Source organism: Panulirus ornatus, chromosome 32 (genome assembly GCF_036320965.1).
Source record: "Panulirus ornatus isolate Po-2019 chromosome 32, ASM3632096v1, whole genome shotgun sequence".
Classification (NCBI taxonomy): Eukaryota; Metazoa; Arthropoda; class Malacostraca; order Decapoda; family Palinuridae; genus Panulirus; species Panulirus ornatus.
Window position 1 is genome coordinate 333,726 of NC_092255.1, and position 21,160 is coordinate 354,885.

The 21,160-nt window shown below is 39.1% G+C and overlaps 1 protein-coding gene and 1 long non-coding RNA gene across 10 annotated transcripts in view; one reads left to right on the forward strand and one right to left on the reverse strand.

The window, feature by feature from the left end:
- Positions 1-2,179, reverse strand: part of LOC139758951 (uncharacterized) — a 21,284-nt gene extending 19,105 nt beyond the window's left edge. Inside the window, exon 1 of one of the 2 annotated variants that reach the window (XR_011714965.1) lies at positions 1,629-2,179. This is a non-coding gene — a long non-coding RNA (uncharacterized lncRNA). The remainder of the gene's footprint in view (positions 1-1,628) is intronic. The other variant, XR_011714964.1, reaches the window with a different exon arrangement.
- On the forward strand, positions 1,601-20,423 carry LOC139758949 (peroxisomal targeting signal 2 receptor-like). Of its 8 annotated transcripts, none has more exons than XM_071680769.1 (8): positions 1,601-1,712; positions 3,376-3,510; positions 7,635-7,807; positions 8,748-8,861; positions 9,712-9,820; positions 11,541-11,734; positions 17,157-17,242; positions 17,461-20,423. In XM_071680769.1, exons 2-8 carry the CDS (start codon positions 3,393-3,395, stop codon positions 17,639-17,641), a joined length of 975 nt encoding a protein of 324 aa, XP_071536870.1. In that variant the 5' UTR covers positions 1,601-1,712; positions 3,376-3,392; the 3' UTR covers positions 17,642-20,423. The 8 variants fall into 8 exon arrangements, with proteins under 8 accessions (XP_071536870.1, XP_071536866.1, XP_071536873.1 ...); XM_071680765.1 differs by lacking the exon at positions 1,601-1,712 and adding an exon at positions 2,308-2,421; XM_071680766.1 differs by lacking the exon at positions 1,601-1,712 and adding an exon at positions 2,335-2,425.
- Positions 20,424-21,160: the final 737 nt, after the last annotated feature.

Here is a 21,160-nt window from a genome sequence, read left to right on the forward strand (position 1 = left end):
GAGCGAAGGAAGGATTAGCAGTACTCCTGAAGCAGGAGTTGTGAGAGTATGTGATAGAGTGTAAGAAAGTAAACTCTAGATTGATATGGGTAAAACTGAAAGTGGATGGAGAGAGATGGGTGATTATTGGTGCCTATGAGAAGAAAGATCATGAGAGGCAAGTGTTTTGGGAGCAGCTGAGTGAGTGTGTTAGCAGCTTTGATTCACAAGACCGGGTTATAGTGATGGGTGATTTGAATGCAAAGGTGTGTAATGTGGCAGTTGAGGGTACTATTGGTGTATATGGGGTGTTCAGTGTTGTAAATGAAAATGGTGAAGAGCTTTTAGATTTGTATGCTGAAAAGGGACTGGTGATTGGGAATACCTGTTTTAAAAAGAAAGATATGCATAAGTATACGTATATGAGTAGAAGAGGAGGCCAGAGGGCGTTATTGGATTACATGTTAATTGATAGGCGTGTGAAAGAGAGACTTATGGATGTTAATGTGCTGAGAGGGGCAGCTGGAGGGACGTCTGATCATTATCTTGTGGAGCCAAGGTTAAAAATTGTAGAGATTTTCAGAAAAGAAGAGAGAATGTTGGGGAGAAGAGAGTGGTGAGAGTAAGTGAGTTAGGAAAGGACACTTGTGTGAGGAAGTACCAGGAGAGATTGAGTGCAGAATGGAAAAAGGTGAGAGCAAATGAAGTAAGGGGAATGGGGGAGGAATGGGATGTATTTAGGGAAGCATTGATGGCTTAAGCAAAAGATGCTTGTGGCATGAAAAAGATGAAAGGTAGGCGGATTAGAAAGGGTAGTGAGAGGTGAGATAAATTAAGATTGTTAGTGAAAGAGAAGAGAGAGGCGTTTACACGATTTCTGCAGGGAAGTAGTGCAAATTACGGAGAGATCTATAAAAGAAAGCACCAATAGGTCAAGAGAAAGGTGCAAGAGGTGAAAAAGAGAGCAAATAGGAGTTGGGGTGAGAGAGTATCATTAAATGTTAGGAAGAATAAAAAGATGTTTTGGAGGGAGGTAAATAAAGAGCACAAGACAAGAAAACAAATGGAAACATCGGTGAAGGGGGCTAATGGGGAGGTAATAACAAGTAGTGATGACTTGAGAAAATGGAGTGAGTATTTTGAAGGTTTGTTGAATACGTTTGTCACGCTCAAGGGCTCTCACATGGCCCTCGAGTTTTCTCCGCCTTTTCATGTTCCCAGGGCTCTCACACAGCACTCACGTTCTCTCCGCATAGTCATGTTCCAGGGCTCTCACGCCGCACACACGTTCTCGTAGCACTGTCATGTTTCAGGGCTCTCACTACACTCACGTTCACTCCGCATTCTCATGTTCGAGGGCTCTCACACTGCACTCGCGTTCTCTTCGCATTGTCGTGTTCCAGGGCTCTCACACCGCACTCACGTTCTCTCCGCATTGTCATGTTCCAGGGATCTCATGGGGCACTCACGCTGTCTCCACATTGTCATGTTCCAGGGCTCCCGGGGCACTCATGTTCTCTCCGCATTGTCATGGGCCAGGGCTCTCACACAGTACTCACATTCTCTTTGCATTGTCATGCTCCAGGGCTTTCATACGACACTCACGTTCTCTCCGCAGTCATGTTCCACGGCTCTCACACGGCACTCACGTTCTCTCCGCATTGTCATGTTCCAGGGCTCTCACTCGTCACTCACGTTCTCTCCGCATTGTCATGTTCCAGGGCTCTCATATGGTATGTTCTCTCCACATTCTTGTTCCAGGGCTCTCACACTGCACTCACGTTCTCTTCTAACAGATAATCCCTTCCACGTAACGTTATTTCTGGCACTCATATAAGTTACTTTCTAAGTGTGTGTGGATTTTTTTTAGTTCTTCACGGTGGTATTGGAAGGAAACATGCAACAGAATTGTTGAGATGCTGAAGATGTCGCTTGAAATGCAACTCTGTCTATTTGTATGTCAATTTATCGGTACATATTGTTCAGTTTTGTTTATATCAGCAGTCTTTTTTTTTTTTTTTTACATATACTTTAATGCTTGAACATTTATGTATAATTCTGTGTAGAATTATAGAACTTCTATTGTAAGATTTAATTAGTTTATTTTTTAATATACTAAAGTAGTATATAGATAAGGAGCAGAAGATCGATCACAACTAAAAGTTGGATTCAGATCTAGATAGTCTTTAGTGTTTGTTGAGCACCTAATAAGTGTCATGTTACTCAGAGCTGCATAAAACAGTGACAATTATATATCATGATCATTTATGTTTGGTGATGTATTGGAAATGTAGTCCATACTTAGGAAAAAGAAGTTTTGTACTCTGAATCTGAAGTGACTAAAGGAATGCAACCTGATGGTCTTGTATTTACTTATCCCAGCTGATGCCTGGAGAACCCTAGAAAACAAAAGAATTATATGAATAGCCGAAAAAAATTTGTGTTTGTATATGTCGCATGGATTCTCTGTAGCAGTTATATGTCATTGATTTTGTATAGCGGGTATAAACGTCATTGATTTTTTATAGGTGGCATACATGCCATATACCTTATAACAGGCATATATGTTATTATTTCCTTAGAGCAGGTATTTATGTCATTGATTCTGTATAGTATATGTATATTTCATTGATTCTGTTTAGTATGAGTAATTTTTCAGTTTAAAGATTCACATTTCCTAGTTGATAGATTTTGTGGAAAGGGGGAAGGGATTTTTTGGTAAGTAACCTAGCCTAACCTAAATGTAAAGAAAAGGAATATCAGAGATATTAAGATTAAAAAGAAAGAAACAAAACCCAAGAATTTGGCTTTTTATTTCTATTAGGAGAGACAGGAGGAGGCTATCCTGGAGGTAGATATGCTGAAATATTAATTCATCTAAGGCTTTTGTATTGCAGATGCACAAGATTTGTAAAAGTAAAGAATACACTAATCAAAAGCAGTATTTAGAATTTTTATAATATTTATTAAGAAAGTATTTACTTCAGAATTTTTTTAATTCTGGATGCAACTATTTGATATTATTTTATATTCTATATTTTATCTTAAGAATTGTTTTATTTGTGATTTATGGTAAGGAAATGAATGTAGTGTTTATGCTTGTTACACAGGGATCTTTTGTAATTGGTTGTTCATTATTTAGTACTTTTATAATATTAATGTCAGTAGATTGATATACAACTTTCGTGTAAACCTTTAATTATGTTTCTGTTGAGTTTTTACTCTGTAAAGGAAAATTCATTGTTAGCCAATAATGACAGTGTTTAGGGAATACAGTTTACTGCTTAGACGTACTATTTTGTACCTGCAAAAATGCTTTTACCTACTGTGATGTTTGTCTCAAAATGTGTTATTTTGAAATATGATTAAGATGACTCACATACGTACTTTTTACAGAGATGATAATTTAACAGATGTCAGAACATATTCACTTCCTTCATACTCCAAACCTGCATGGGTACAATGTTAAGTTTTGCCCATTTCACCAAGATCATGTAGCTGTCGCAACAGCACAAAATTTTGGACTTTCAGGTGAGTTTTACAAATGGTACATTAATTTTGGTAAATTGTTGCACATTTGATATTATACCATTGATGATAAATGGAGTCCAAAGATTGTTTAGGACTTCTTCCACTTATTGGATTTCAAGTTCAGTTAGAGATCAGTTTCAGCCCTTGTATTCATCTAGCTGTCATAATATTACAGATGCATATTTCTCATTCGTACATCAGAATGAATTACAAAACACTATCCTAAATTTCTGCCCTATCTATGTTCTCAGTTTTCAGTGTAGTATCAACTTTCTTTTATTTGTCTGTTACCATAAACATTGTTCTCAATCCCATGGGTTCATTATCTGCCCCTCGGTTAATTCATATGCATCCTCAACCCATGGCTAGTGTAATGAAAATGAAACTTTCCTCTTTGCTACAGAAGTTGATTCATCAAGTGACTCATCAGTTTTCACCTCCCCAGTATCAGAGGGCAGGTATATTTGGAGGTGTAGGGTTACAGGATTTTTTTTTTTATTTTTGTTCTGTTAACTAAATAAGTTTTCTCTGGTTATTATGATGATTGATAGGTGTGTGAAAGAGAGACTTTTGGATGTTAATGTGCTGAGAGGTGCAGCTGGAGGAATGTCTGATCATTATCTTGTGGAGGCGAAGGTGAACATTTGTAGAGGTTTTCAGAAGAGAGAATTTTGGGGTGAAGAGAGTGGTGAGAGTAAGTGAGCTTGGGAAGGAGACTTGTGTGACAAAGTACCAAGAGAGATTGAGTACAGAATGGAAAAAGGTGAGAACGAAGGACGTAAGGGGAGTGGGGGGAATGGGATGTATTTAGGGAAGCAGTGATGGCTTGCGCAAAAGATGCTTGCGGCATGAGAAGCGTGGGTGGTGGGCAGATTAGAAAGGATAGTGAGTGGTGGGATGAAGAAGTAAGATTATTAATGAAAGAGAAGAGAGAGGCATTTGGACGATTTTTCTAGGGAATTACTGCAAATGATTGGGAGGTGCATGAAAGAAAGAGGCAGGAGGTCAAGAGAAAGGTGCAAGAGGTGAAAAAGAGGGCAAATGAGAGTTGGGGTGAGAGAGTATCATTAAATTTTAGGGAGAATAAAAAGATGTTTTGGAAGGAGGTAAATAAAGTGTGTAAGACAAGGGAACAAATGGGAACATCAGTGAAGAGGGCTAATGGGGAGGTGATAACAAATAGTGGTGATGTGAGAAGATGGAGTGAGTATTTTGAAGGTTTGTTGAATGTGTTTGATGATAGAGTAGCAGATATAGGGTGTTTTGGTCGAGGTGGTGTGCAAAGTGAGATGGTTAGGGAGAATGATTTGGTAAGCAGAGAAGAGGTAGTAAAAGCTTTGCGGAAGATGAAAGCCGGCAAGGCAGCGGATTTGGATGGTATTGCAGTGGAATTTATTAAAAAAGGGCGTGACTGTGTTGTTGACTGGTTGGTAAGGTTATTTAATGTATGTATGACTCATGGTGAGGTGTCTGAGGATTGGCGGAATGCTTGCATAATGCCATTGTGCAAAGGCAAAGGGGATAAAGGTGAGTGCTCAAATTACAGAGGTATAAGTTTGTTGAGTATTCCTGGGAAATTATTTGGGAGGGTATTGATTGAGAGGATGAAGGCATTTACAGAGCAGTGTGGTTTCAGAAGAGGTAGAGGATGTGTGGATCAGGAGTTTGCTGTGAAGAATGTATGCGAGAAATACTTAGAAAAGCAAATGGATTTGTATGTAGCATTTATGGATCTGTAGAAGGCATATGATAGAGTTGATAGAGATACTCTGTGGAGGGTATTAAGAATATATGGTGTGGGAGGCAAGTTGTTAGAAGCAGTGAAAGGTTTTTATCGAGGATGTAACGCATGTGTATGAGTAGGAAGAGAGGAAAGTGATTGGTTCTCAGAGAATGTAGGTTTGTGGCAGGGGTGCGTGACGTCTCCATGGTTGTTTAATTTGTTTATGGATGGTGTTGTTAGAGAGGTGAATGCAAGGATTTTGGAGAGAGGGGCAAGTATGCAGTCTGTTGTGGATGAGAGAGCTTGGGAAGTGAGTCAGTTGTTGTTCGCTGATGATATAGCGCTGGTGGCTGATTCGAGTGAGAAACTGCAGAAGCTGGTGACTGAGTTTGGTAAAGTATGTGAAAGAAGAAAGCTGAGAGTAAATGTGAATAAGAGCAAGGTTATTAAGTACAGTAGGGTTGAGGGACAAGTCAGTTGGGAGGTACATGTGAATGGGGAAAAACTGGAGGAAGTGAAGTGTTTTAGATATCTGGGAGTGGATTTGGCAGCGGATGGAAACATGGAAGTGGAAGTGAGTCACAGAGTGGGGGAGGGGGCGAAATTTCTGGGTGCGTTGAAAAATGTGTGGAAGGCGAGAACGTTATCCCGGAAAGCAAAAATGGGTATGTTTGAAGGAATAGTGGTTCTGACAATGTTATATGGTTGTGAGGCTTGGGCCATAGATAGAGTTGTGCAGAGGAGGGTGGATGTGCTGGAAATGAGATGTTTGAGGACAATCTGTGGTCTGAGGTGGTTTGATCGAGTAAGTAATGAAAGGGTAAGAGAGATGTGTGGTAATAAAAAGAGTGTGGTTGAGAGAGCAGAAGAGGGTGTTTTGAAATGGTTTGGTTGCATGGAGAGAATGAGTGAGTAAAGATTGACTAAGAGGATGTATGTGTCAAAGGTGGAGGGAACGAGGAGAAGTGGGAGACCAAATTGGGAGGTGGAAAGATGGAGTGAAAAAGATTTTGAGTGATCGGGGCCTGAACATGCAGGAGGGTGAAAGGAGGGCAAGGAATAGAGTGAATTGGATCGATGTGGTATACCGGGGTTGACGTGCTGTCAGTGGATTGAATCAGGGCATGTGAAGCGTCTGGGGTAAACCATGGAAAGCTGTGTAGGTATGTATATTTGCGTGTGTGGACGTATGTATATACATGTGTATGGGGGTGGGTTGGGCCATTTCTTTTGTCTGTTTCCTTGCGCTACCTTGCAAACGCGGGAGACAGCGACAAAGCAAAAAAAAAATATATATATATATATATTGTATATTAATAGGTATGTATATGTGCGTGTGTGGACGTGTATGTATAGCCATGTGTATGTGGGTGGGGTTGGTCCATTCTTTCATCTGTTTCCTTGCGCTACCTCGCTAACGCGGGAGACAGAGACAAAGTATAATAAATAAATAAATAAATTATGAGAATAAAAGTATCTGCAATTATGTTTTGTTCCTTATTCCATCTGACTCATGCTAGGGTTATAATGTTCTCCATTGTCAACACTTTTTAGAACCTGTCAATCAAATCTTCACATATTTTTCACATTTCAGATTGTTTAAGGGCAGTTGGCTTTAGGCAAGATACTGTTTTCATGTTTCAGATAGTTGCTAAGTTTGAGGAGGGAAATGTATTCAGTGCACAAAAAGAGAACAAGGATTAGAGTGAGGATGGGAGTAAAAGTGAATGGTAGTGTATCAAGTGGGATCATCATTGTAAGAGTGAATAGGGGTGAGAAGTGAAAGAGAGATTAATTACAGAGAGAAGAAAGATATTAGACAGCAGGGCAGAATACTGAGAGACACGGTACATGTGTTTTTCTGTCTGTCTAGGTATTAGCCAGAGAGTTCCTTCCAGATTTATCAGAGAACTACACATGATTATCATAGATATTCTTCAAAAATAATCATTCTGGAAGGTTAACACTGAGGACATTGTTGACTTCTTTCTAATCAGGTATAGAGAAAACACTTAATATTAGAAAGTCTTGCAGAAAGTTAGGTATGATGTCGCTAACCATACGAGCTTATGATAGAAGAAAAAAAGAAATAATCAGAGTGCATACAAATAGCCTAACACAGCAGTCATTGCAAGACCTCTATGTTTGGATCCACGTAGCAAATTCAGCCCTTTTAGGTGCAAATGCACAGATGATTTTGTTTGAATTAACCAAGAATCAAATGGATGGGGGCTAAGTTGATAAGAGCTAACTGATGTATATGAGTAGTAACTTTGTTTTACTATAAAACTGCAGTAATATACTTTGGATTACTGGTATATCAGGTAGTGCTTTTAAATTTGTGGCTGTTGGATTTGCAAATACTTATTCAAATAACAATCACTGGAAATTCTCTTTTCAGGTGGAGGGAGTTTGATTTTGGCTGATCTCAGCCTCCCTGATAATGGTATAGTATGTAGCTGTGAATGGAAAGATGGCTTGTTTGACCTGACATGGAGTGAGGAGATGCCAAACAAAATTGTTACTGCATCTGGAGATGGTACACTGCAGCTCTGGGATACAACCAAACCAGGGGTTTGTCATAAATTACAAATACACAGCACTTGTTCCCTACTCTGCTTTTGGATATTCACTAAACAAGGATTACATATAACCCACCAGTTCCTGATAGTTCAGATGGACACATATGATCAAGGATGGGGCCTCCAGCCCTCAAAGGATCATGTAGATGTAGAACTTTGGATGGAGGTGCAAAAGTCCTTTCATGTCTCCTTGCATTGGAACTAATGGATTGCTACCAATGAATGTATCTCCAGCTTTAGACATGGTTGCAGTTGAAACAAATGCCCCATTCTTGGAGTGCAGTTATTGGAACCAGAGTTATCTTTTCCTGCAGTACAGAACATAATTTGGGAAATGTTCTTTTGAGACCACTGTAATTGACTTCTGGGTTCAATAACGTTGGTTGCCTGCAAAAGGGAAAAACAACCTAGGTACTTGAGACTCATTCAGTTATGCCTTACTCCTTAGTCAATGCATTAAGATTTTCTGGACCACCTCAGCATCTTTGCTGGACCACTACCTCAAAGTCCAGGTGTCTAGTATTTACATGTACATATTTTCTCAAATATTACTTTTAGCATAGGTTTGGAGAATGACTTGCAAATGACACTTATATGTAATGCTTGTCCTTCTGATAGAGATAGTCCCAGACCATCTACAATGTCTTTCAGTTTTTCTTTGAAGAATTTGCTGTACTACAATAGTGGGCATGTTCATATAGTGGTGTATGAAGATAAAAACCCGCACTGGAGAAATAAATAAATAATTTTGGGAGCACTGTATTTTGACCCAATACCTAGGACCCTCTTCAGGATAATGAAGAGGGTCTTAGGTTATGGGCCAAAGTTTAGAGCTCCCAGAATTACTTGTTTATTTCTCCAGTGTGGGTTCTATCTCCTTCAATCAACATAGCAATACATTTTTGCAATATAGTCCCTTATTTTGTTCACAGGCTCCATTGATGCTTTATCAGGAGCACACGAAGGAAGCTTACAGTTTAGACTGGAGTCAAACACGTGACCATCAGCTTTTCATTTCTGCATCCTGGGATGCAACATTAAAGTTGGTATGTATTAATATTGCATCCTTAAGTAAATTTTCAAGGTAAGAATGGTGCTATCAGGTGTGGGTGGATCAGGTGTTTGCTCTGAAGAATTTTTGTGAGAAATACAGAGAGAAAATGAAAGTAGGAGGATGAGTTGTTCCAGGTGAAGGTGGGTCTTTTACAGGGATGTGTGATGTCACCATGGCTGTTTAATCTGTTTATGGATGTGGTGTAAAGGAGGTGAATCCAAGTGTCGGAAAGACAGGCAGGTTTACAGTCTGTTGGGGTGGGGGGCCTGGGAGGTGAGTCCGTATTTACTGTTTGCTGATAACACAGATAACACAGTACTTTTAGTGATAAATCCAGACCAAAGGTGACTTTTCACTCGCAGTGTTGTTTCTTGTAGAAGGAGCCCAGTAACACTTGCAATCAGACATGAATAGATGTTCATGCATGACAGATAATTCAACGATCGGAATCTCAGGCAGATGTAGAGAGTATTGTTATCAGGGTATTGAAAACAAAATTATGAATAAGATATTAACTTTAAATTTTCTAATGTATAAGTGATCATTGTCAGGATTAGCAGTACAATTAGAGCAAAGTTTGAGAGAAATGTTTGTAGATACATGCTGGTTAATGAAAGAATGTTATTCTCCTCTGTGATGCCAGACTGCTCTCTATCTCTCTCAACTCTGATCCCATTCCCTTTGGGAATTCCCTCAAGGGGATGGCCATGGCAAAAGTATCCATAATTGTTGCATTCCAGGGCCCGACTTTTCCCCCCTCATTAAAGCATCCACGAACAGCTGATGGTGTTCATTCTACACATCAGATTAACTAACCTTCAAACTTTTTCTCACAATTTCAGTGGGATCCAAATCATGGAAAATCTTTACTAACAATGTTGGGCCATGATGCTTTGGTATATCAAGCTGTTTGGTCTCCACGACTGTCTGGGTGTGTTGCTTCCGTTTCAGGTAAATGAAAGTACTTTTTCAAATGCATCGTATAATATGAGCTGAAAGTGACTTCATCATTGACTCTCATTCCTTTTCAAAACCACATTATAAGCTGAGCTGAAAGTGAACTGGTCATTAAGCCTCATTCATTTTCAAATACACATTATAATCTGAACTGAAAGTGAACTAATCATTACACCTCATTCCTTTCAAATTAGGTACTTCTGGTCTGATCATCTGACATCCCTGAATATCCATTCATAATCAGAAATTGGAAATATACACTTATCTTTGTGTTCTCCTTATAGATCTCTTAATATTCTTACTATTCATGCCATGACGTATCTCCCTTTGGTGCACATTCCTGTTCAGTCCGTACTGATTAATTTTTATATCAAAGCCATCTCTGACTACCTTTATTCTATTGTAAATGGCATAGTTGCAATTGTCATCCTCAGCCATCAAAATAGAGTGCCATTTGAATGATCTAAGCAGAGCATGAGCTGGAAGTAGCCTTTATTTTTACATACTTACCTCCACCCACTTTCAGCCCATCAGTAAGAAGCATCATTTCCACCATGTCACTTTATCTTGGAAAACTCCATCTGATTGCACTAATAGACCTTCCAATTCTGTATTTGTTAAAGATTTACTGGATGTTATCCCTCCATCTCTTGTTAGGCCTGCTTGCTGGTCTTCTTCCAATCAATAACCAATTTCAAGATATGGTACTGTACCAGAGTTTGATAATGAATAAAAAAAAATACCATGAATTATTGCAAATAATTGAGAATCCACTGTGTCTTAGAGAGGAAGTTAGAATATGAAGTAATACATGTTTGAATGAATATGTGGTAAAGTTTTAGATAAGTAGATATTATATTAAGCTTTTTCAAGGGAGTTAAAGGAGGCTGTGACATGAAAGGCAATTAGAAGTCAGACATAGGAATGCATTGTAGAAAAAATGACCGAACTTATATGATGAAGGCTAAAGGAAGGGTGTAGTGCACCTGCCTCAGAAATGCACTTTGTTTTGTATCTAACAACAGGGAGAACGCTCCTAAAATAAATGATATCTAGCAATATTATCAGCAAAAAAGTACAGTTAAATGATTTACAGTATGTCTATGTTTTCTCTACTTAAAGTGAAATATGCACAGGTAAGTGAGGATTATTTGTGTTGAGACACTATTTGAATAGTGCCAAAATGGTGCTAATAAGAAATAAAAGAAGGAAGTTTGAAAAAGCAGAGTTTGATTAAGGGATTATAAAACCATTAAATATAGTTTGAAAGAAGACCAGAGCTAAGCTTTCATCTTGAATTTTTAATGAGTTATAGGTAGTCCATATTTGCTCACATATTGTATATCCACCTTATGAATTTCACTGAATAATCTTGTGATGCATGAGACATATCTGCAGAGAAATGAGCTTGAACCAGGGTGGCCCATATCCATTCATATTGTGCTAAAGTAAAATCAGATGAGAAATACTGACAAGAAAATCTCACCTATTTTTGTTGTTGGATAAAAGGTATGAACAGTTATTTTTCTGACTACCTATCTGTCTATCATCAGGACTCTGTTTTTAGTCAAACCACTCCTTAAAAACTGTCACCAGAAGTTAGGGAACGAAGAAGTTAAAGATTTCAGATTTTCACCATGATGGTTTTATTTTGGAAATCATTGAAACAAAAAAAAGATCCTTTTTGCAGCTAATTTCTTCTCTGACATTTTAGGTGATGGGACACTGAGAATATGGAACGCAAAAAAGAAACCTCAGCCATCAATGACAATACGTGTTTGCGAAGGGGAAGTCTTGAGCTGTGATTGGTGCAAGTACAATCAAAATGTTATTGCCACAGCAGGCACTGATGGTGCCATCCATGGATGGGATTTAAGACAGCCTGGGCAAGCAGTCTTTAATCTTAAGGTCAGCAACTTAAAAGTGTTTTCAGAGTTCTTTCTTACTCTGAATGATTGATTTAGTTGTTTTCATACTTGTTTGCCATTTCCTGTGTTAGCAAGGCAGCTTCAGGAACAGATGAAGAAAGGCCTTATTTGCCCACATCGTTTCTTTAGCTCTCATTTGTCATGTGTATTGATTTGATAGTTTGTGTAAATATATCATAACTCTGTGAAGAAAGAAAAATTCAGGGTGGAAAGTGAGTGACAGTAAAGAGGTTGGGAAATTTGCCCCAGCAATGTAACCCACCTTTATCCTCTTGAATCATGTATCACCTATCTGTTATATACTATACAAGACTTATTATTTTTTGATTATCTGCTAGATTGGGCTGATGTCCTAATGTTTGCAAATATTGGACTATCCTCTGATTGAAAGCATGTGTTATGTTAGATTACCACTGCCAGAGTATTACTGTAAGTTGTGGGTAATGAGAGTGTGGAGAAAATGTTGGTCAGGTGTCAGCAACTTAAGAGTGTTTTCAGAATTCTTTTTCTACTCATAATGATTGATTTAATCGTTTTCATACTTGTTTGCCATTTCCTGTGTTAGTAAGGAACAGACGAAGAAAGGCCTTATTTGCCCACATCCTTTCTTTAGCTATCGTGTGTCATGTGTATTGATTTGATAGTTTGTGTAAATATATCATAACTTTCTGTGAAGAAAGAAGAATTCAGTGTGGAAAGTGAGTGACAGTAAAGAGGTTGAGAAATTTGCCCCAGCACTGTAACCTTCCTTTATCCTCTTGAATCATGTATCACCTATCTGTTATATACTTTACAAGACTTATTATTTTTTGATTATCTGCTAGATGGGGCTGATGTCCTAATGTTTACAAATATTGGACTATCCTCTGATTAAAAGCATTTGTTATGTTAGATTACCACTGCCAGAGTATTACTGTAAGTTGTGGTTAATGAGAGTGTGGAGAAAATGTTGGTAAAATAAGTGTGCTGTTTCTGAAAAGTGAATTCTTGTACAGTATAAGGAGTTAAAAAACTAGGAAAAGTGTTTAGACTGATATGCAAGTAAGGTTCCCTGGTGGCACTGACAAAGCCATGGGTGCTTATGGCATCCACCCCCTTCATAATGAAAATTTTTCATTTGTTAATATAAGAATGATTTGTGTGAATGTTTGTTGAGCCATATTATAATACCTTTATATTTTTTTTCTTATCCCTGGGGATAGGGGAGAAAGAATACTTCCAACGTATTCCCTGCGTGTTGTAGAAGGCGACTAAAAGGGAAGGGAGCGGGAGGCTGGAAATCCTCCCCTCATTTTTTTTTTTTTTCCAAAAGAAGAAACAGAGAAAGGGGCCAGGTGAGGATATTCCCTCAAAGGCCCAGTCCTCATCCTCTGTTCTTAACGCTACCTCGCTAATGCGGGAAATGGCGATTAGTATAAAAAAAAAAAAAAAAAAAAAAATTTCTATACTTTGTCGCTGTCTCCTGCGTTAGCAAGGTAGCGCAAGAAAACAGACGAAAGAATGGCCCAACCTGCCCACATACACATGTATATTTATACATACATGTCCGCACATGCACATATACATACCTATGCATTTCAACGTATACATATATATACATACACAGACGTATACACATGTACATAATTCATATTTGCTGCCTTTATTCATTTCCGTTGCCACCCCGCCACACATAAAATGACAACCCCCTCCCCCAGCATGCGCACAAGGTAGTGCTAGGAAAAGCCATGAAGGCCACATTCGTTCACACTCAGTCTCTAGGTGTCATGTATAATGAACTAAAACCACAGCTCCCTTTCCACATCCAGGCCCCACAAAACTTTCCATGGTTTACCCCAGACGCTTCACATGCCCTGGTTCAATCCATTGACAGCACGTCAGCCCTGGTATACCACATCATTCCAATTCACTCTATTCCCTGCACGCCTTTCACCCTAATGCATGTTCAGGCCCCGATCACTCAAAATCTTTCTCACTCCATCCTTCCACCTCCAATTTGATCTTACACTTCTCCTCGTTCCCTCCACCTCTGACACATATATCCTCTTTGTCAATCTTTCCTCACTCATTCTCTCCATATGACCAAACCATTTGAAAACACCCTCTTCTGCTCTATCAATCACACTCTTTTTATTACTACACACCTCTTTTACCCTTTCATTTCTTATTCGATCTAACCACCTCATACCACAAATTGTCCTCAAACATCTCACTTCCAACACATCCACCCTCCTCCGCACAACTCTATCTATAGCCCATGCCGCAACCACATAACATTGTTGGAACCACTATACCTTCAAACATACCCATTTTTGCTTTCCGAGATAATGTTCTAGCCTTTCACACATTTTTCAACGCTCCCAGAACTTTCGCCCCCTCCCCCACCCTGTGACTCACTTCCATGGTTCCATCTGCTGCCAAATCCACTCCCAGATATCTAAAACACTTCACTTCCTCCAGTTTTTCTCCATTCAAACTTACCTCCCAATTAACTTGTCCCTCAACCCTACTGTATCTAATAACCTTGCTCTTATTCACATTTACTCTCAGCTTTCTTCTTTCACACACTTTCCCAAATTCAGTCACCAGCTTCTGCAGTTTCTCACCCGAATCAGCCACCAGAGCTGTATCATCAGCAAACAACAATTGACTCACTTCTCAAGCCCTCTCATCCACAACAGACTGCATACTTACCCCTCTCTCCAAAACTCTTGCATTCACCTCCCTAACAATCCCATCCATAAACAAATTAAACCATGGAGAAATCAAGCACCCCTGCCGCAAACCAACATTCACTGAGAACCAGTTACTTTCCTCTCTTCCTACTCGTACCCATGCCATGCATCCTCGATAAAAACTTTTCACTGCTTCTAGCAACTTGCCTCCCACACCATATATTCTTAGTACCTTCCACAGAGCATCTCTGTCAACTCTTATCATATGCCTTCTCCAGATCCATAAATGCTACATACAAATGCATTTGCTTTTCTAAGTATTTCTCACATACATTCTTCAAAGCAAACACCCAATCCACACATCCTCTACCACTTCTGAAACCACACTGCTCTTCCCCAATCTGATGCTCTGTAGATACTTTCACCCTCTCAATCAATACCCTCCCATATAATTTCCCAAGAATACTCAACAAACTTATACCTCTGTAATTTGAGCACTCACCTTTATCCCCTGTACCTTTGTACATTGGCACTATGCATGCATTCCTCCAACAATCCTCAGGCATCTCACCATGAGTTATACATACATTGAATATCCTTACCAACCAGTCAACAACACACTCACCCCCTTTTTAATAAATTCCACTGCAATACCATTCAAACCCGCTGCCTTGCCGGCTTTCATCTTCCACAAAGCTTTTACTTCCTCTTTCTGTTTACCAAATCATTCTCCCTAACCCTCTCACTTCGCACAACACCTCGACCAAAACACCCTATATCTGCCACTCTATCATCTAACACATTCAACAAACCTTCAAAATACTCACTCCTTCTTCTTCTCACATCACCACTAATTGTTATTACCTCCCCATTAGCCTCCTTCACCGATGTTCCCATTTATTCCCTTGTCTTATGCACTTTATTTACCTCCTTCTAAAACATCTTTTTATTCTCCCTAAAATTTAATGATACTCTCTCACCCCAACTTTCATTTGCCCTCTTTTTCACCTCTTGCACCTTTCTCTTGACCTCTTGCCTCTTTCTTTTATACATCTTCCAATCATTTGCAGTATTTCCCTTCAAAAATCGTTCAAATGCCCCTCTCTTCTCTTTCATTAATAATCATACTCCCTCATCCCACCACTCACTACCCTTTCTAATCTGCCCACCTCCCAAGCCACAAGCATCTTTTGCGCAAGCCATCACTGCTTCCCTAAATACATCCCATTCCTTCCCCACTCCCCTTACGTCCTTTGCTCTCACCTTTTTCCATTCTGCACTCAGTCTATCCTGGTACTTCCTCACACAAGCCTCCTTCCCAAGCTCACTTACTCTCACCACTCTCTTCATGCCAACATTCTCTCTTTTGTGAAAACCTGCGCAAATCTTCACTTTTGCCTCCACAAGATAATGAATCACATATCCCTCCAGTTGCACCTCTCAGCACATTAACATCCAAAAGTCTCTCTTTTGCACGCCTATCAATTAACACGTAATCCGATAACACTCTCTGGCCATCTCTCCTACTTACATGCATATACTTATATCTCTCTCTTTAAAACAAGTATTCCCAATCACCAGTCTTTTTTCAACACATAAATCTACAAGCTCTTCACCATTTCCATTTACAACACTGAACACCCCATTGTACACTAATTATTCCTACAGCTGCCACATTACTCACCTTTGCATTCAAATCACTCATCACTATAACCCGGTCTCTTGCATCAAAACTACTAACACACTCACTCAGCTGTTCCCAAAACACTTGCCTCTTATGATCTTTCTTCTCATGCCCGGGTGCATATGCACCAATAATAACCCATCTCTCTCCATCTACTTTCAGTTTTACCCATATCAATCAAGAGTTTACTTTCTTACACTCTATCACATACTCCCACCACTCCTGTTTCAGTAGTGCTACTCCTTCCCTTGCTCTTGTCCTGTCACCAACCCCTGACTACTCCCAAAACATTCCCAACCACTCTTCCCCTTTACCCTTGAGCTTCATTTCACTCAGAGCCAAAACATCCAGGTTCCTTTCCTCAAACACACTATATATCTGTCCCTTTTTCTCATTTTGGTTACATCCACACACATTTAGACACCCTAGTCTAAGCCTTCGAGCAGGATGAGCACTCCCCGCGTGACTCCTCTTCTGTTTCCCATATATAGACCTATGAATGGAGTAAGAAAGATTTTGAGGGTGAAAGGCATGCACAGGATAGAGTGAATTGAGAAAATGTGATATACTGTGGTTGATGTGTTGTCAATATACTGAACCAGGACATGTGATGCATCTTTGGTAAACCTTGGAAAAGTCTTTGGGGCCTGATTGTGGATTTGTGGATAGGGAGCTGTGGTTTTTTTGCATTAAACATGACAGCCAGAATACAGATGTGAGCAGCTGTGGTATCTCTTTGTTTGTTTATAGCACTGCCTTGCCAATGCGGGAAATGGCAATAGAATATGAAGAAAAAGGAGAAATGTTTATATTATAGATTTACTTTTTGTAATATGGATTGCTAACTTTTATATGTGTATTTCATAAAGGGTTTGTAAGGAAATATAGATTATGTGGTTAACTCTTTGTTTGATCATCTTATTGGCATAACATAACACCATGATGAAAGCATTATCTCCAGAAATGCCATGTACTTCGTACTTTCACATAATGCTTTTATATGATCACAGTGTGAGTTGCATCAGTTTCCCAAATTGTTTCAGGGACATGGATATCCAGTACGCAGAGTAAAGTTCTCTCCTTTCATAGAGACCCAGTTGGCTTCAGTGTCTTATGATTTTACTACAAGGTATAGTATGGCACAGGACTTACATTTGTCTAGTGGGTAGATATAGGATTTAAGAGGAAAAAAAGATGATATGGATATGGTAAGTCAAATGTGTGTCATATTAGTTGGGTGTGCTTCCATAAATTGTTTGCATGTCTACACTAGACCGGTACAGGAGCATATCTAAAACTTAAAGTTTGTTCTGTCAAAATGCCTATACTGATTTCATTGTTTTTCAGAATCTGGGATCACAAACTACCCTCTCCATGTCTGAAGGTGATGGACAACCACACCGAGTTTGTTTATGGCTTAGATTTTTCAAACCATGTTGAAGGGTTAATGGCAGATTGTGCATGGGACCAAACAGTTGGAATTTATAATCTTGATAAGCCATTTCAAGCTCCACAACAGCCCTCATAATGCCTGTGAATACTTCTTTGAAGCTAAGCATCACATCTTCTGTACACCATATTTCATTCTTAGTATTTTGGATTTGATGAAATCTATGAGTTGTATTGATTTTTCTCCATCAGTCTGCTGGAACACTTTTGGAAAATAATATATATGTTTATTGTGTATAATATTACAAATTCATCTTATTGTAAATCTGAGCTATTTACATGGGTGTTCATTGTAGATGTGCCTTTAAGAATCATAATTCAACAAAAACCAACGGATAGAATGCAAAATTTTACTGTTTAAACTGTTTTGAATCTTTTTGCTGGCTCTTTTTCTCCTATAGTTTTTTTTTTCTGTTCAACTCTAGACCTCAGCATAAACCTTAGAATTGAATCTCCTTTTAGAAAGCTGCGATAGGACCTGTTGACATTAAACAAAAATAAAATCTTCCTGACATTGTGTGACATTAATTGAAATAGTTCTCTATCTTCACAAAAATGAGAGGGCTTAAAACAAAAGAATGATTTACAAACAGTGGAAGGGCTGTATTAGTCCTTAAAAGGAAAATTAAGAAATATTCTGTATTATCTGTTACCCTCATTCCAAGTATATTTCTGAGAAGTATTGAGCATTCTTTCTCCATTATAGAGATATTTTGCTTCTATAGCCTCCCTGTGTGTGATGCAGAACTAATGTTTTCATATATTGTCACAGAAATACTCTTAAACATGATTTAGACAAAACTGTAATACTCTGGACTAAATATACCTAAAGAGTTGTGGTTTTTGAAAGTAACAACACTCAGACATGTCAGTAAAATGTCTCAAGCCTTTCTAATGGTATATGTTGTGTTTACTTGTGATAATGGCCACCATATATAACTTTTTCAGGCTATTACTGAAAATTTGTTTTTTCCTTGTTTTCTTATTCATCAAAGATTGCATTACATTGCAATGCTGCGAGTTCCAGAGCTCAAATAATTTTTAAGGTAGTCTTTTATGCTTATTTGCTTATATTGTAACAGCTAACTGGTAAAATTCCTTTAGTGATCTTCATGCAGTATGTTTCTTAGAACTGAAAAAGATTCTAAAAGATATGTAAATACTTATGGTGTAATGAATTTTGAAGAGTTCCTTTTTGTGTATATATCATGTGATAGTACAAATAGGATAGAAGAGAGCCAGAGGATAATGTTATCACTTTAATGCGCTGTATTTTTGGTCAACCTAACCTATCCAGAACTGAACTACATCCACCTCACCTTAGTCAAACCTTTACCCAACTACCCAAACCTGATGAGCATTAAACTAATCAGAATGCAAAAGTTCCACAATCCTGGTATCCACAGTAAATTATTTTTTTCATGGGAAGGGGGGCTAACTTAACCTAAATAGACATACCCTAAGCATAACCTTAGAACCTAATCCTTACCATAACCCAAACTGACCCAAGCCTGCCTAACCTAGAGTTACAAATGTTACAGTTCCCATATCTTAATCTTAACTCATTTATAAAATCAAACAAAACAAAGAAAATGTTACCAATAAGCTGTTTATGTATTTACATTTTTCTTGAGAGTAAGTGAGCTTGGGAAGGAGACTTGTGTGAGGAAGTACCACGAGAGACTGAGTACAGAATGGAAAAAAGTGAGAACAAAGGAGGTAAAGGGAATGGGGGAGGAATGGGATGTATTTAGGGAAGCAGTGATGGCTTGCGCAAAAGATGCTTGTGGCATGAGAAGAGTGGGAGGTGGGTTGATTAGAAAGGGTAGTGAGTGGTGGGATGAAGAAGTAAGAGTATTAGTGAAAAAGAAGAGAGAGGCATTTGGACGATTTTTGCAGGGAAAAAATGCAATTGAGTGGGAGATGTATAAAAGAAAGAGACAGGAGGTCAAGAGAAAGGTGCAAGAGGTGAAAAAAAGGGCAAATGAGAGTTGGGGTGAGAGAGTATCATTAAATTTTAGGGAGAATAAAAAGATGTTCTGGAAGGAGGTAAATAAAGTGCGTAAGACAAGGGAGCAAATGGGAACTTCAGTGAAGGGCGCAAATGGGGAGGTGATAACAAGTAGTGGTGATGTGAGAAGGAGATGGAGTGAGTATTTTGAAGGTTTGTTGAATGTGTTTGATGATAGAGTGGCAGATATAGGGTGTTTTGGTCGAGGTGGTATGCAAAGTGAGAGGGTTAGGGAAAATGATTTGGTAAACAGAGAAGAGGTAGTGAAAGCTTTGCGGAAGATGAAAGCCGGCAAGGCAGCAGGTTTGGATGGTATTGCAGTGAAATTTATTAAAAAAGGGGGTGACTATTGTTGACTGGTTGGTAAGGTTATTTAATGTATGTATGACTCATGGTGAGGTGCCTGAGGATTGGCGGAATGTGTGCATAGTGCCATTGTACAAAGGCAAAGGGGATAAGAGTGAGTGCTCAAATTACAGAGGTATAAGTTTGTTGAGTATTCCTGGTAAATTATATGGGAGGGTATTGATTGAGAGGGTGAAGGCATGTACAGAGCATCAGATTGGGGAAGAGCAGTGTGGTTTCAGAAGTGGTAGAGGATGTGTGGATCAGGTGTTTGCTTTGAAGAATGTATGTGAGAAATACTTAGAAAAGCAAATGGATTTGTATGTAGCATTTATGGATTTGGAGAAGGCATATGATAGAGTTGATAGAGATGCTCTGTGGGAGGTATTAAGAATATATGGTGTGGGAGGAAAGTTGTTAGAAGCAGTGAAAAGTTTTTATCGAGGATGTAAGGCATGTGTACGTGTAGGAAGAGAGGAAAGTGATTGGTTCTCAGTGAATGTAGGTTTGCGGCAGGGGTGTGTGATGTCTCCATGGTTGTTTAATTTGTTTATGGATGGGGTTGTTAGGGAGGTAAATGCAAGAGTTTTGGAAAGAGGGGCAAGTATGAAGTCTGTTGGGGATGAGAGAGCTTGGGAAGTGAGTCAGTTGTTGTTCGCTGATGATACAGCGCTGGTGGCTGATTCATGTGAGAAACTGCAGAAGCTGGTGACTGAGTTTGGTAAAGTGTGTGAAAGAAGAAAGTTAAGAGTAAATGTGAATAAGAGCAAGGTTATTAGGTACAGTAGGGTTGAGGGTCAAGTCAACTGGGAGGTGAGTTTGAATGGAGAAAAACTGGAGGAAGTGAAGTGTTTCAGATATCTGGGAGTGGATCTGGCAGCGGATGGAACCATGGAAGCGGAAGTGGATCATAGGGTGGGGGAGGGGGCGAAAATTCTGGGAGCCTTGAAGAATGTGTGGAAGTCGAGAACATTATCTCGGAAAGCAAAAGTGGGTATGTTTGAAGGAATAGTGGTTCCAACAATGTTGTATGGTTGCGAGGCGTGGGCTATGGATAGAGTTGTGCGCAGGAGGACGGATGTGCTGGAAATGAGATGTTTGAGGACAATGTGTGGTGTGAGGTGGTTTGATCGAGTGAGTAACGTAAGGGTAAGAGAGATGTGTGGAAATAAAAAGAGCGTGGTTGAGAGAGCAGAAGAGGGTGTTTTGAAGTGGTTTGGGCACATGGAGAGAATGAGTGAG